Source organism: Mus musculus, chromosome 4 (genome assembly GCF_000001635.26).
Source record: "Mus musculus strain C57BL/6J chromosome 4, GRCm38.p6 C57BL/6J".
In the NCBI taxonomy this organism is placed as follows: domain Eukaryota; kingdom Metazoa; phylum Chordata; class Mammalia; order Rodentia; family Muridae; genus Mus; species Mus musculus.
Genome location: NC_000070.6, coordinates 99,927,823 through 99,944,264, shown reverse-complemented (window position 1 = coordinate 99,944,264; position 16,442 = coordinate 99,927,823). Strand labels below are relative to the sequence as shown.

Here is a 16,442-nt window from a genome sequence, read left to right as displayed (position 1 = left end):
CCTAATTACTCAAGTTTAATTCATTCTACAATACCAATCTGGACCATGAACCCAAGTTCAGAAGCTTGCTTTACTGAAGACATCAGGTGAGATGAAGACCTGTTTCATGTCATGTAGCCTGCTAGTTAAACAACAGCTACAGCAAACCTCTGGAGTTTCCGTGTCACTGGACAAATACTGCGACCAGCCCTACTCCGAAACAGCCTTTTGGGTTTGCTGGCCTAAGTCTCCAAAACTCTCTGTCCCCTCAGAGTCATGAAGTTAATTCCAGGACCAGGTTGAAGGTTGGCCTGTCTATGAAATAAATCCAGGGACTGTGTATGTTGGTGAGGCTGCAGAGATGGAGAAACTGCTACTCACTGTAGGTGGGGATGCACATTGGTATCACCGTCATAAATTAATATAAAGGCGCCTCAAAACACTGTGAGTAGAGCAGTGTGGCCCAAGTATCCCAGTGCTGATTATAAATGCAATGGAAGAGAGACAGCCACTATTCACCAAAGCCAAGATCCAGGTCACCTGAGTCCAGAGCAAATGAATAGGGAAACTGTCACACAGATACAAAATGGACCACTAGTCAGTCATGAAAAAAAGAAAAAGAAAAAAATGTCTTTTGTTCATGGCCACATGGATAGAACTGAGTGTTCCCAAAGCACATTACCACATAACCAGGCACTGAGGCTCCGCTAGGTAACTGTCTAAGGGACAGAAAGCTTCCAAAACTGTTCAAGAGAGGCCCTGGGAACAAGGGGACCTCTTCTTTGTTCTGGCCACTTCTTACAACTGTCCTCGAATCCTAATGGGCAGCGGCATTGTGTACGAAAGAAACCCTGACGCTCCGGGACAATCCTGCTTACATCAGGACTGCCCGGCATGCACCTTTGAGACGAGATAGCCAGGTGTCAGACCAAAGACTGCTAGACTTGTCGTCTGAACCTAGCTTCCCAGAATAGGCTCCTCTCCCACCCCGAGAGCCTGCATGAAGCCGGGGGCGGGATAAAACACCTGTGCTCTGCAACACACAGGTCGACAGTGTGCAGTGTGCTGCTAGGTGCTGGCAGATCTGCTAAGAGAAGCCAGGCTGGGAAGGAAGGTGGGAACTGCTGCGGGACCCTTGGCAGTATCCAGTGCATTTCCCACGGAACCCTGACCTACCCACTGAGGCAGCCGACAAAGCCTGAGTGTGACTTGTCCAGGCAGTCTGTCTATTCATCGTCTTAATCTCCTAAAAACTACGCTATGACATACTAACTTGAAAAATAAGTAAAAAGAAATTCAAGGGGCTAGGGCTCTAGTTCAGTTGCAGTGTTGGCCTAGTATGCAAACGCCTGGGTTTGAGCTTCACCATCTCTCCTCCCCCACAATAAGGACATTTATAACTAACCCTAAACAGAACATCCGGTAATGAACAGTGTATCCAGGAACCAAACTCTTGTGTTAGGCTGACTCTGAAGTCATACTATAATAAAATGAAATGAAAGAAATAATCTAATTTTTTTTAGTATATTTGTGTTTTGTGTGTGTGTGTGTGTTACTGTGCACACGAGTGCATGTGTGTCCCTTCCCAGAGACAACTTCAGGACTCAGCTCCCCCCACCCCCACCCTGGATCTCACCTTTCCCTGGGAGCCTCCCCTTCAACCTGGAAGTAGCTATGATAAAGATCCCCCCCTCCTCCTCAAGAAGCCCAGAGTCTGGGCTGTTGAGCTGCTCTTCAGCTCACCTGAGGCTTTATCACATGGGCTCTGCTGTTTGGGACAGGACTGAATCAGCCCAGGGAGTGGCTTGCCTGAATCAAAAGTACAGTTTCAATGACGACCATGGTAACTGGCGCTCAGGCTGCACCCCGAGTTCCTCAAGCATTCAGAAGCCTATGAACTCAACCCGTTCCCATGACACTCTTCACTAGAGATCAGAACTCACCCCTGATCACAGGAGAGGACTCTGAGCCTGAGAGATGACAGGCAGAGCTCATAACATTTCACAGGAAATTGAAACTACAGCGTGAACCCAAGTCAATTCCAACTCATTCTATGAGCTACTTCTTAGTGCAATGCAGGGTGCCACCCAGTGGCCTGTCTTCTATTTGGCATTACGTCAGAGGCAGTCCACAGGGACACTGTGAAGGACCGCTGCTTGCTTCATGTGACAGATAGTCCTGGTCTGGTGCCATCAAAGCAGCAGCAGAAGTGTGTGTATGTGGGGAGGTAGGGGGGTGTCTCTGGGTTCCCATCACATGCTAATTGTAGTAGATTAAATGGTGGTCTCTCCCACCCCCCACTCTTCACTCAGAGCCTGTGCTGGATGGTGACCTTGCTTGATAAAATGACTTTACAAGTTAAGGATCTTGAGATAAGAGCCTTCTGGATTACCGAGGTGGGCCCTAGATCTAAGGACAAGAGTCCTTCTGACAACAGAAGAGGAAAGAGGGCGTGGCATAGCAGTAAACCGCATACTTCAGGCCTAGAGCCGAATTCCCCAGCATAGAAATCCGGGGTGGGAAAGAAGACAGGCATACGAATATGGCCTTGTGAAGTCAGAAGTAGTGACTAGGCATGTGCTAGGAAGCCCTGGGCTACCCAAAGTGAGAAGGGTCACAGAAGGGTCCTCTGGCTACTAATTCTGCTGCCAACATCTTGCTTTTAGACTTCTGGCCTCCAAAAATAGATGAGAAATTTCTGTTTTTTAAGCCCTCAGCTAGTGGTCATTTGTCTCAGCAGTCACAGGAAACTAACCTACGTTACAGTTTTAGCTATCCATGAATGGGCCCGTCTCTCCAATGACCACACAGCTTTACCTGTGTTTCACCGGACACCTTGCACGGTCACTGGCACACAACGTGTCACTGTTTATCAAATGAACAGGTCCATGTGTCCCAGGAGGCTGATGACAGTATTAGATGTGTTTCTGGGTGCTTCCTATCTGGAGGACGACACTGGCCTAGGCCAGGGAACCACACCACAGATTCATCTTAAGGTATCATATGGAGCTGAGCCCTCAGATCCAGCAGCTGTATGGCTGTGCCTCACATGGACCAGGGACCACTGCCTGAACAGGCAAATCTAAGACACACTATAGGGCTGGAGATAGGATGAGATACCCATGCAGTGGGTGGCGGCAGACACAAACGACCCTCTCCTCGTCCCCCTTTCCTCTCTGTCTTCCAATGGTCTCAGTATTTAAAATCATTGTGAAACCCTTAGAATTATCAGAACGCTCTGTTTAGTAGATCGTCGGGCACTACAGTGCTTCACAAAGGCTGGTGCATCCTCACACTAACGCATAAGCCACTCATCGCTTCTCTCTATTAGATCTTCCGTGGGAAAGCTGGCAAGGCTGAGCTGTGTGCTAAGCACTTTTCTCATGGGGTGAATCACAAAGAGCCGGAGCAGAATATGTGGCCCCACCTACGGAAGATGCTCAACCTTCGCGCCAGCCGCAGTCTTTCCCCCCAATGCATCTGAGTAGTCCACACGTACTTCCCCTCTGCTTCATTTAAGATCTTCCTTAATTTGAGCCACAGAATACATTTTTCAAAGGCCCCATGAAGACCCTGGAATATAACAGTTTTATTACTACTAAGTCAAAAGGCCTTTCCCTGTCCTCACTCAGTAATGCCATCCCAACTCCATATCCTTAATTCTTTACTACCGTGGATCAGGTGGGCACTGTCATAGACTTGGGCTTCTGTGACTTTGAGCTGATGGGACTATCTTCCTAGGAGAGGTCTTGGTATTTAGCGGTTTGTTTGCTGTGCGGGGAAACAAACTTTCCCGATGTTACACAGTTGCAAAATGGCCACGGAAAGCATGCGTTCACCAGAGTGGTCCCTGTGGTAGATGAGGTTGGCTAAGTAAACAGTATTGGCTCTGTGGCATGACACAGGAAAGTGGGACTGTGGGGTTCCCCTCAGCATGAGCTGTCGTCTAAGATCCTCTCTATAGTGTGAGGAGGGTGCACACGGTCACTCGCTTCTGGCTCTGCGCCAGCATATTCATCCCAGCACCGGCTTAGGGAGCAGCAAGATCTCCAAACGAAGCTGACACTCCACTTACTCTTTTAGGGGAAGCTGTCTTTCCTGTCTGCGGCACTTCCTTTGAAAGTCCTCAGTCATAACAGATTTCATCCTTTGAGAATAGATTTGAACTTTGAAAAGAGACAAAAAAAAAATTGTCTGGAGCCATGTCTAATGAATAAAGTGGGTGTTCAAATCTCATTACATCATTTTAAGTGAAAAATGAAGCCTGACTATAAAATAATGTGACTGCTTTTCCTACGTGGCCCATAAACCAGTGGCCTGAAAAATAATTCCCACAGAGGTGTTTCGAAAGGCTCTGAGCACTGGACACGTGACTGGAGTAAGTGCACAGTCCCAAAGAGGCCATGTGTCAGGGAACAATACTAACGGGGACGTGGAAGCTCAGATATGCTGGTTAAAAGAGAACTCTGATTGCTTATGCTCTTGAGAAGCGGGGAGAAGTTATTCTCCTGGAGACACTGAAACTGGTCCTTCTCTTCTGGACAGCCTTGTTTGCTTTGACAGAAAGTGGCTGAGAACAATGCCCTTGCCTTCAGCAAGACTTCACCAGCATTACTAAACCCTTAAAGACAGACACATACAGTCCCATGCTCCAGGCAGGCCCTGTAGCATGTGAGTGACCGTGTGCACCCTCCTCACACTATGGAAAGGAGCTTAGACAACAGCTCATGCTGAGGGGAACCCCACAGTCCCACTTTCCTGTGTTATGCCACAGAGCCAATACTGTTTACTTAGCCAACCTCATCTACCACAGACATCGCTTTCCCTCAGCATCCCCTCTTAGCACCCCTGGATGATTGCTCTGGCTTATCATGCTACCCCATCCATCAGGAAGGCCCTTGGGAAAGAAGACGCCACCATTGTGGCTCTAACGTGTAGGCAGTGTGAACACCACCATATGCTTTCTGCTGCACTTTGGATCTTGAGTGTCCCCAAAGCCCCATGTGCTAAAAGCTTGGTCCCCAACATGGTATTTGGGCGAAGAAGTAGAACCTTCCAGAGGACAGGCCCCGAGGAGAGGGCATGCCTCTCTCCTCAGAAGCTTGTGGACTCCAGCCTCTTTTTGCATCTCTCTGCTCCAGGCTTGTGATAAACGTTGTTTTGCTCTACCGCATGTACCACATGCTCCTGACATAAGCTGTCTTACCATAGAGCCTGCCAGCAGTGAGTGTGTCTGGTCTCAGACAGGAACCTGTAAACCCATGAGTCAAAATAAACCTCATTGCTTTATAAGCAGCCCAGGCAAGTGAGCAGAGCAGCAGCCCAGGCATGTGAGCAGAGCAGGCCAGCAGCCCACAGTCTATGAGTGTCCTACTGACACTATTCTATCCACCTACCTGTACATACACACATATGTGGCTATAAAGTTACGTTCTTACACACGTTAGTTACTGGATGCTACACTTGAGGGGCTTTCCACAGCCTGATGGAGAGAACACCAGACACCTAGAGACTGGAGCCACTGCTCTGACTGCACTGCTAGAAGCATCTGAACTACTTGCCCTGGGGTAGGGGTGGGGCTAGTGTAATGGTGGGTACTAGGACAACAAAGCAATGGACCGAGGCAGGGATTTGAATTTTCCCTTCTCTCTCTTAAGTTCTACAGGCACTTTAGCTAACCACATGCCTAATATACTGGGTAACATGTGCTAGAGGACATGTATCCTTTGGAGGACACGTGTCCTTTGGAGGACATGTGTTAGGCTTAGTTCTGGCCCAGGACACTATTGGGACTTTAAGAGGTATTTAGTAGGTTGGTGTCCTTGAGTGGGACAGTGGAATCCAGTCACAGCCTCTGTACTAGGCCATAAACAGCATCTACTTCCTCTACCATACACCAGAGAACCCACTATGACATACTGTGCTACTACAGAGCCACTGCAATGGGGACAACAGTCCACCCATTGAAAATTCTCGTAAGCTAAATAAGCCTTTCCTCCTCTGACGCTGACTCCACTCAGGCGTCTGTTGCTATACTGGAAAGATGGTTCCTAGGCACATCTCTTTCCGCTGCCTATGACCCAAACATGGGTAAGAGCAAGCGGGGTGCATGGGAAAACATCTGCCATCAGGTGGGCAAGCATGAGCAGGATGGCAAAGCCATGAGACCACAGGAGGCCGGGCCTAACCTACTTGTTGGATCACCATATAGACTGCATAGTATATACAGTGTTCACTTTGGGGGCCACCTCGGAGTATCTATCTCCAGAGCAGCCAAACTGAGCTACAGTGGGAGGGTCAAGTGTTGCTGGAACAAAGAGATTTCAAACATAAGGCAGGCAGAAAGTCCCAAAGCCATCATGTTCCAATTTACCCATGTTAAACTACAGTCTATGGGCTTCCCATATGTGCAGCTCAGGATAATGACAAGTTTGCAATGTAGTCATAGCAAAGATGTACTTCCCTTGCCAGAATTTAGCTAACTACAACTGACACACACACACACACACACACACACACACACACACACACACACAGAGAGAGAGACAGACAGACAGACAGACAGAGACAGACAGACAGAGACAGACAAAGGAAGAGGGAGATGTCAACAACACGGGCAGTTCTGTCACCATGTTACTCACAGACCACAGGCCCTAGCTCAGCTCTGCTCCCTACACAGCTCTGAGTGTTAGCCTGGTCCTGCTGTCCTCTATAGATGAATACACTGGATTACGTGTTTTCTACATATCTGTGCAAAGGACTGAAGAGCGATTTGGCTATACTCAAGTGTCACCTTCCACTCTATTGTGGAACACACACTAGAGTACAGTATAACTTCCCATATGATCTGGATGTGGGCTACTGTCCCCACTGACCCCTGCGAGGCTAGCTGGTCCTCAGATTATAGGCATCTAGTTCCGCTTCCACTTTTTAATAGCAACCATCAAGAGAAAGAAACCTTCTCTTGTGGATTTTAATCCTTCTTTCACACTATGATTCCAAAATTAGTTTTCATTCAATCCAGGAGTGGTGAAAATGGCCTCACTCCAGGTGCCCTGGAGTTTAAAGTCACTTTTCCTGTTTAAAGTCACTTAGACCGGCTGTGCTTCTCAGCCACCCAGAGTGGGAACCTGGCATTTACAATGCTGTCCTGAGAATGCATCTCTGAAAGTAACGTGTGAGCCCATGGATATCAAGGGGCTTCCGCTGGTCCCCCATGACCCCACCACTGTAACCTGGAAAAAAAACACATTTTGTGCTGAGCCACTTTTCTTCAGAGCAGCCGAAAACAAATTTGAGCATTTTCCTGCAGGAAAACGGATCTCACATCCCATGTGACATTAGAGAGTGGAAAAGGAAGAAGTCAGCTAAATTTGAGAAGATAGTTCTCTATGTTGTAGATGGCCACACACACTCAATGTCATGTGTGTTGGAATTCACCAAAGTTGTTCTATCTAGGGTCCTCTTGTAAATGCATAGAATTCACCTGAACATCAGAGCTCTGGAAGTCCATCCACACTGCCAAATCCAGTGTCCTCAGCCACTGAATGAGGATGTTGTCACAACCCCTGGAGCCACTTTCTCTGACATATACTCACTTGTGTTTATAGCTTGCCTTTTGTTGTTGTTAGGAGACAACGTCCCACTTAAGAATCCATGCTGGCCTTGAACTCACAGACTTCTTGTCTTAGCCTCCAGACTGCTGAGATTATGGGCATGTGCGGCTGTGCCCCATGACATATACTTATTTATAGAAAAGACCAACTGTATGAAATATCAGAAGACCAAAGTGCAAGTTCCAACACTACCAAGAAGCAGGACAAGTGAACCACGTTTCACGACCACAGTTCGTGGTTTAAGAAGTGCACCTGGCACAGCCTTCTCCAGTTCTAGGCTGGAGAGTACAGTTGCCACTTTTCAAGGAAACTTCTCTTTGGTACAGATAGAGACCATTAGAGAAAAAAAACCACAACCAATCAAATCCCAATGCTGTGGAGCCCAGTCCCTGTGGATAAATATTCAACACAATTCCAGCACCCAAAGCTAAGAGATCATGGCAGAAGATGGAAAGGAGATGTTGTTAGAGCTGAGGATTAGGAAGTGTGATGTGAGACTGTGTTCCCTAGAAACTTCAGAAGCTACACCGAAAAGCCTCACCAACATGACTGCCTAAATGGAAGTGGAATGAGACTACAACAGACATGCTAAGGTGCATGAGGAAAGTTTGACCCTACGCAAAGCACTACAGGCAACTGAGGGATGCTGACAGTGGAGGGAATAGGAAAGATCACATCAAGTGGTTATTCAATACCAATGGTCAGCCCTGCGGATATATGTGCAAGTAATATTATACAGGCTTAGCAGGTTGTGTGTGTGTGTGTGTGTGTGTGTAACAGCAATGAATGAAGAAAGAGGCCATGCATTTGAGAGAGAAAGGAGGAGGGGCTTGGAGGGAGGAAAGGGAAGGGGAAAATGATGTCATTATATCATAATTTCACTGGGATATTGATTATGTTAATCTATTTTCTGTAATTACAGTGAAATGATTAAAGTGAATACAAGGAAAGAGACTGAGTTAGCACAGAGTTTTGCAGATGGACAGTCGGAGCAAGTTCTCATTCCCATTTTCCTGCGGCCCACAGGGCTGCCCTTCTGTGTTGGCTCCTTTTCCGTCACTTAACACAAGCCAAGGTCACCTGAGAGGAGACTAAATTAAGAAAAATGCTCCAGTAAGACTGGGCTGTAAACAAGCTTGTAGGACATTTTCTTAATTGTGACCGATGGGGGAGGCCCCAGCCCACTGTGGGTGGTACCATCCCTAGGCTGAGCAAACCTCGGGAAACAAGCTATACCCCAATGTGGCCTCTGCATCAGCTCCTACCTCCAGGTTCCTGCCTTGATTGAGTCCCTTCCTTGATTTCCTTCTATGATGAGCAATGCTGTGGAAGTGTTAGTCAGATAAATCGCTCCCTCCCCAAGTCACAGCCACAAAAACCCCAACTGCAACACCCTTTGTGGTCATTTCTATCCTGAGGACAGCAGCTGAGAAAAGCCTTCTCCATACTCTCCACCAAAGGTCCTTCACAGACCCTGAAAACTTACCACACTAGATGGTGATTTTAAAACATGGGCAAGGAGCTCCCCATATATGAGCTCAGCTCTGAATCAGGTGAAGTCAGGCTATGACTGGGCAAATGGCCAAGTGCTCCAAGGTGCTCCGGGGAGAGTCGATGGGGCAGTTCAATCTTCCCTGCCTCAATTTCTTACACCTGTGTGGCTGGACCTATCGGGTAGCGCACTTTCCCGTATGTTTGAGAGTTGGAATGCTTCACAGGGACGACTCTTTAGTACCTTACCCATCCCCCCGAAAAAATGCACTACAACAAAACTACCATATTTCTACACTGATCTCTTAAGGGCCCATTTATTATTTATCCTAAGAGTCACGTTTTCTAACAAAGCCCATAGTGTCTCCCTTCTTCCTCTACTAAGATGGTATATAAGCCAGAAATTGTAACTGTCTTGTCAGGACTTGGGTCCTCTTAAAGAGGAAGAGTGATCTTAACCACTGGGTCATCTCCCAGCCTCCTTTTTAGTCTTGAATGCTGTAGCAATAGACCACATTAAAGAAGAAAGGGCTATTCATTTATTTTTAGAGAAAACACTTGTGAAACTGAAGAAGAGAATTTCTCAAAAAACAAACAAACAAACAAAAAACCCAACTCAATAAAGTCTTATGTGACCAGGGGTTGGAAACACAGCTCAGTGGTGCAGTGCTTAACTAATTCTGGTGAGGATCAATGCCCAACACTGAAGGTTAAGAAACACAAACAAGCCAGGCGGTGGTGGCGCACGCCTTTAATCCCAGCACTTGGGAGGCAGAGGCAGGCGGATTTCTGAGTTCGAGGCCAGCCTGGTCTACAGAGTGAGTTCCAGGACAACCAGGGCTACACAGAGAAACCCTGTCTCAAAAAAACCAGAAAAAAAACAAAACAAAACAAAACAAACAAACCCACAAACAAAAAAAGCACATATGTAGCAAAGACTAAGTTACTCCTGCCTGCCCCTCCTGCTGCTCTCCTCTCCTGAGAGGTGGGTGCAGGTTCTCTGTTTGCAGGCCATGGCCTCAGCTCCCATGCTAAGGAGAGAGCTGACTCGGTAAAAGGCTGCAGTGCAAGCATCAGGACCAGAGCCCCATGTGCAGAAACTCCCCACAAAACTCCCAGTTGAGCTTGCAATCCCAGTGCTGGAGGAGCAGAAACAGGAAGAAGCCTGGGGCTCCCAGGCCAGCTATCCTTGATGGCTTATCAAGTGCCAGCCAAAGAGAGAACCTACGTCAAAAACAGAGTGGATGGTACCTGAAGAACACCTAAGGCTGTCCTCTGATCTCTGCATGCATGTATACACATGTATCCAGATAAAAACATGCACACGCGTGCGCACACACACACTGAGGGGGGTGGAAGGGAGGGGAGGAGGGAGACAGAGAGACAAAGAGAGACAGAGACAGAGAGAGTCCAGTCAGCTCAGTCTCACGTTTTTCAAATCAAGAATGTCCTCTCTTTAATAATTCTGCTTTTGTTTCTATTTTATTTTATTTTTATTTTAATAATTCTTTTTTTTTTTAATCTCTTCTGGTCAACCCCTCCCAGAAGCCAAGATATCCTAAGTAAAAAAAGACATTATCTCCTTCAGCCTGGTATTTCAAAATCAGAAAGTACGGCCTACTGAAGATTCATTCAAAAGTTGCTGATAACTAAGAATAATTAAGAAGCAGGAAGTTATTAAACCTTTTAAACGGGTAGTCTATAACAAAGTGACTCAAAGATGTCTCTCTGCTAAGCCAGGGCTGCCCTAAAGATACAGCACAGCTTAGCAGGGCTCGCTGGTTAGCCAGATGTGCTCTTGCTGGCTAGCCAGACGTGTGTGCAGAGTTCCAGGCCAGTGAGAGGGCCTTGTGCTAAGGAAAAGTATAGATGGTGCACGAGGAACAACACTCTGGTCTCTAAACCCAGATATGTGCATATACACATAGGCACACCTGCACCCACATAAACATAGGCCAAAACTGACGTATTCATCCCAAGTGGAAGACAACAAAGTTGTCAAGTTCTGGCTGATATGATTGGTGATCATAGAAGCCTTCATGTTTGGGTCAGTACATTTTCAGGCCCATTCTGGAATCCAGCCTGCTCAGACAGCTCTTTCCTGAGTGTACAGATTGTGGACAAGAAGTCCATTTCCATGGTTTGGCTTTGTATCTGTGCTGGCAACATTGTCTATATTGGTGATTGACCATTCAGGGCAACCAGACAAGGAGTCATCAAACGTACTACCTTTGGTCCACATTACTGTAGGTACAGTCTGAATTTTCTGCTCACCAGGTCCACACCCCTGGGTTTAACCAATCAAGGGCTGTTAATATTCAGAAAGAACAAAAATAATGGAATAAAATATTATACAGAGGCCAGTGAGATAGCTTAGCCAGTCAGAGCATTTGCTGCTAAGCCTGAGTCCACAAGACCCACATGGTGGGAAAGAACCACATCCCACACTTGTCCCCACCCCCACAAGCTTGCTGTGACACATGCACCCACATACATGCACATACACAAATAAACATTAAAAAGTAATATGAAGCCGGGCATGGTGGCGCACGCCTTTAATCCCAGCACTTTGGAAGGCAGAGGCAGGGGAAATTCTGAGTTCAAGGCCAGCCTGGTCTACAAAGTGAGTTCCAGGACAGCCTGGGCTACACAGAGAAACCCTGTTTAGAAAAAAAAAAAAAAAGTAATATGAGACAAATGTGACACCTACATTGTATTCTCACACAGCACAGCGTCTATGCCATATTTAGTTTTCTAATATAAAGATGATTTAAGGTAACTGTGTGGATTATAAGCAATTAAGCACCCCATCTTACAGGACCCTCACTATACAATAACAAATTCGAGAGACTAGCAGTAGTGAAGCAGTTTTTAATAAACCATTTTGCAGACAGAGGCACCAGCATTGAGAAAAGGCAAAAATGGCTGATTTGGCACAGGTCAGGGTTTTCTGAAGTTCTTGATCATGTCCTGTTCTCTCTTCTCCCATAGACCAATGCTCCAGAGAGGCCCAGTCTTCAGTTCTTCTAGCATGCCTGCCTTCCCAAAGCCCCTGTTCTCCTGGCTCACAATGCAAAGCCCTACCTGGTGGTGAGTACTCTGGGACCTGAGATACCCCCTTTTCTAATTATGGCACAGTCAAAGTGCAGCCTGCCCGCAACTTCTCAGCTTTCAGAGTGTTCAGACAAGCAGATGCCAGCTAGCAGCTAGCAGCTAGCAGAGAAAGGCCCAGGTCTCCTGCTTATCCGCCACTCTCTGATGAGCTCTAACTGCACCTCACGCTGAAAACAGACCATGACAATTTATTTCTTACAGACGTAATCTTTTACAGAATTTGCTAACTGCAGAGGTCCTGGACTGATACCCTTGAATGTACCAAGGAAAGACCTTCATGTAAAATGCAATCCTGTCTTAAGCTTAGTCTCCAATGGGCACATATGACTTACAAACATAAATTCACTGGAATTGTGTTAATCTACTCTAGTGGTATCTATGAGAAAGGAGCAGTTGCTTTATGGAGATTTGATCTTAAGGGAATCACCCCTGGGGAGGAGCGATGCTTAAGAGAATCTGAGCAGCAAGCTGGGGACAAAGACCTAGGGTATAAGTATGGCGAGCCATGGGATGGTGGGAACGATCAGTGGCGTGATCAAGACAAGGAATGAGACTGTTAAGCGCAAAGTCAGCCAAATGCAGGGCATAGGTAAAGGCCCACAACAGTGCTACAGGGAATGAGCAAGCAGAGTCACCCTCCCTGAGGGGGCGTTTCAGCAGAGAGGCGGAAGCAGCAGGGCTTAGACGACGATAAGGTGGCGAGTGGCAGTGTAGGAATCCTGGAACTATTAGAGTTTGGCCAAAGAGGGAAGAGCAACAGGCCAGTGGCTAATGCGTGATGATGTTTAGTAACTTTCTGTTGTTGTCTTCACGCTTTCCTTCTCACTCCACAGTACTCCCAAAGTGGCAGAAATCCATTTGAACCCTAAAACTCACACTATGCTAAAAGCTCCTACCGACAAGGCTCACTCCTGCCTGGGAGCCTTCCTTTTCCCCACCCATTCTCTGTCCTGGGCATAGGCCAGGGGACTGCTGAATGAGGCCCCTGTGAGCAAGGGTGGAGCTGAAGGGATCCTCCCCACAGAGCTGACCGGCCTCTCTCCCACATGGAAAGCTGTGGTGGTCTGAACACTCCTGGGCATACAGATACAAATCCCAACTTCTTTCTCTGTTTGTCAATGTCTGACCCATCCAGGAAAGTCTACATACAGAGCTCAGTTTAGATCTTGAAAACTGGAAAAAGAAGGTCTTGCAATTTATGAGTCCCTCGATTTTCAGAAGCCACTCAAGTGGTACCGGAAGGTCCGTGCTGGATTCAATGTTCCCGTTATAGTTTTGGTAAATTCTTTAACCTGCCCAGGCTTTTTAGTACTCTCCTCGGTGACTTTAAAGTACCCATAATAGCGTCTTCCTTATAGGGCTTCAAGAGGGTTCTTGAGACACACCAGTGAAATGTTTGTCACGGTGCTTGGCAAGGCAGCTTGAAATAAGTTGAAATACAAGTTATTGTTGAAGGGAATGGGCCCCAGAGGAGCTGAGAGAAAGTCCAATGTTATTGTAAATATACAAAGAAAACGTGTTCCTTAAAACTTCTTTTAAAGTATCTTGTAGAAACAAATAACCAATTCCAAATCCACATTTACAAATCATCAGATTTATAGGAGAAAAAAAAGTTTCACCTCTCTAGTGGACCTGCTCAATTAAGACAGTTAACCTTCTTAACCAGGGGGCGGAACTGGGGGCGTTGCATTAATTTCCTGGCCTGTCAGGACAGCTTGCATAAGAGAGCCCTTGGGTATATTGTTATTGCTTTAATGAAAATTCAGGTCCAGCCCCCTTGGTGGAACAGGTCCAGCAGAGACTGGACTTTTCAAAAGCCTGAACCCAGGCAGCAGGCCCGGCAGGGGAGGAAGCGCCTTTCCCAAGCCAACCAGAGGGCAGGGAGAGAGGCTTGGCACCTGCGGGCCCAGATCGCTGGCTTAACGCCCCAGGGGGATGAGTGCTCCGGTCACCCCGGCCCTCCCAACACCTGGCCTCGAGTCAGCGGGAGGTGCCCCAATCCCAGACCAGAATAGCACAGCGCCACGCAGGGTCTGCACGGCGGGCTCACCTTTCCCCGGCATAGCCATTGCGAAACGTGGGGTGTGGGGGGATGGGGTGGACGGGAAGCCGAATAGGGGTGTGGGGGCGGGGGTACTGCCAAGGTCAAGGGAGCGTGCGCGGGGCGGGGACGGGATGGTGGCGCGCACGGAAGCGCCGGCCCAGAGAAGCCCGCACGTAGCACACGCTCAGCCCGGCCCGCGCGTCCCTTACCCCGTTGGCTGCAGCGATGCGTACGATGAGCTGGATGGCCTCGGTCATGTAGAAGCGGCCGTCCCCGCCCACAACCAGCGTGGCCTCCTGCCTCAGCGCCGGCTCCACGGTAGAGACGATGCTCTGGATGAAATTCTCCGCATAGTTGGCGTTGCTCTGGAAAACCTTCACTCGCTTCCGCAATCCGCTGGTGCCCGGCTTCTGATCCGGATATGCCTGCGTCTTCACTGTCACGATCTTCACCATGGTGGCGGTTGGCTGCGAGGCGACAGTGGCTGCGGCTCTGGCTGCTGCAGAGGGCTCAGGGTCCGCTCTGCTCTTGCCCTGGAAACGATGGCCCAGGGCCTGCCCACGGCCCGCCCACTTCGCCAAAGTCCGGCTGCCTGGGAAGAGGGACGGGTCACGGGGTCGAGAGGGGCGGAGTCTCCCCGACTGACACATCTCTACCTGAGCCAATGGTCTATATAAAGAAACTAGCTCTTTAACTGGAGAGCAGAGCTTCATCTATCGATCATAGTGCAAGGACGAAGAGTTCAGCACGTTACTGTGATTGGACTAGAGTGTCACGTATACATTCCAGAAGCTGGTCTAAAAGACAGAAAAGCCATCCTCCGACTTTTTTTTTTTCTGCAAGGACAGGCTCAACCCCAAAGTTATATTCAGCTTTCTACTTTTTATGTGTTTGCTGTGGGCCACATGCTACTTCATTAGTGATTGTGGATATCCGAAGAACTGATTTGTTTAGTGTATAGTTTCTAGATCTTCCAAAAGTACGGGTTTTATTTTTCCGTGCTTCTGCTCACAACACTGAGAAATTCCGATAATAAAATCCTTCCTCGCCGGGCGGTGGTGGCACATGCCTTTAATCCCATCACTTGGGAGGCAGAGGCAGGCAGATTTCTGAGTTCGAGGCCAGCCTGGTCTATAGAGTGAGTTCCAGGAAAGCCAGGGCTACACAGAGAAACCCTGTCTCGAAAAACAAAACAAAATCCTTCATCACTTGAGGAAGTTCAGCTCAGTTTGGGTCTGAACAAGCCAGGCAGGCTCTTACCAGGGTTGGCCTGTCTGTCATCCATCACGTTTGACAACTAGGAAATGGAAACTTTGAAGGCAGCCTAGATAAACATAGATACAGCTATAAGGCGTCAAAGGATTACTGTGACAGCGGACCCAGTGATTGTGAAAACAGCAAGAGCTAAGGCAGTCAAAAAGGATTTGATTATTCGGTAGGAATATTTTCTTCTGCCTTTCTTAGTTTTTTTTTGTTTTTGTTTTTGTTTTTTTGTTAAGAGTCTCTGCTTGACAAATGTGTCATTTTAGTATACCAAGAAAACAAATACCTTTAAGAAAGTTAAGTCTGTGAGTGTCCATCTTAAACAAATGTAAAACCTTTCAAAAAGGATTTCTGCAAGAAAGAGGTTGTGGTGATGATGACTGTGCCTGTATTCCTACACACACACACACCCAGAGAGAGAGAGAGAGAGAGAAAGAAAGAGAGAGAGAGAGAGGGAAAGAGAGAGAGAGAGAAACATTCCATAGAGGCATAGACCTATACAGACTTGAAATGACCCCAGCTTAGTACAGTCCACGTGAAATCAGTATTAGTTGATGCAGTCATCAGACTGTACTTAAAACCTATCAAGCCTAAAATTATCAGCTCCTCTCTCCAGTTGCAGTACTAGAACATACTGATAACCCATGAACTGAGCTTGTACTCATACTTTCACAGTGGCTAATTGGTGTCTCTTGATCAAGCAGGGAGGTTGGCTGACATATGTAAGTTCTGCCTCAGAACAAATGCTAATAGGTATATGGATATGAAGTTTATGTGTATACAGCATAGCTGGTTATAATCACTGTCATTGAGCTTCTGTGGTAGCTATGTGGAAACTGACAGCTGCTCATAATTTCTAATATTTTCCTAAGAATTTACAGCTTATAGTCATATTTTTGTAAAGTAAGTTGTGTTTTCAAACTCATTAGGTGAGA

At 47.3% G+C, this 16,442-nt stretch overlaps 1 protein-coding gene and 1 long non-coding RNA gene across 2 annotated transcripts in view; both read right to left on the bottom strand.

Annotated features, from left to right (window-relative positions):
• Pgm1 (phosphoglucomutase 1) overlaps positions 1-14,814 on the bottom strand; it is a 57,844-nt gene extending 43,030 nt beyond the window's left edge. The window contains exon 1 of the mRNA NM_028132.3: positions 14,454-14,814. Coding sequence (NP_082408.3) covers positions 14,454-14,699 — 246 coding nt within the window. The 5' untranslated portion in view covers positions 14,700-14,814. The remainder of the gene's footprint in view (positions 1-14,453) is intronic.
• On the bottom strand, positions 11,938-14,447 carry BC062258. The gene is made up of 2 exons (XR_003955079.1): positions 14,251-14,447; positions 11,938-13,620 (listed from the first exon to the last, which is right to left on the bottom strand). It is a non-coding gene; the product is annotated as a cDNA sequence BC062258 (long non-coding RNA).
• Positions 14,815-16,442: the final 1,628 nt, after the last annotated feature.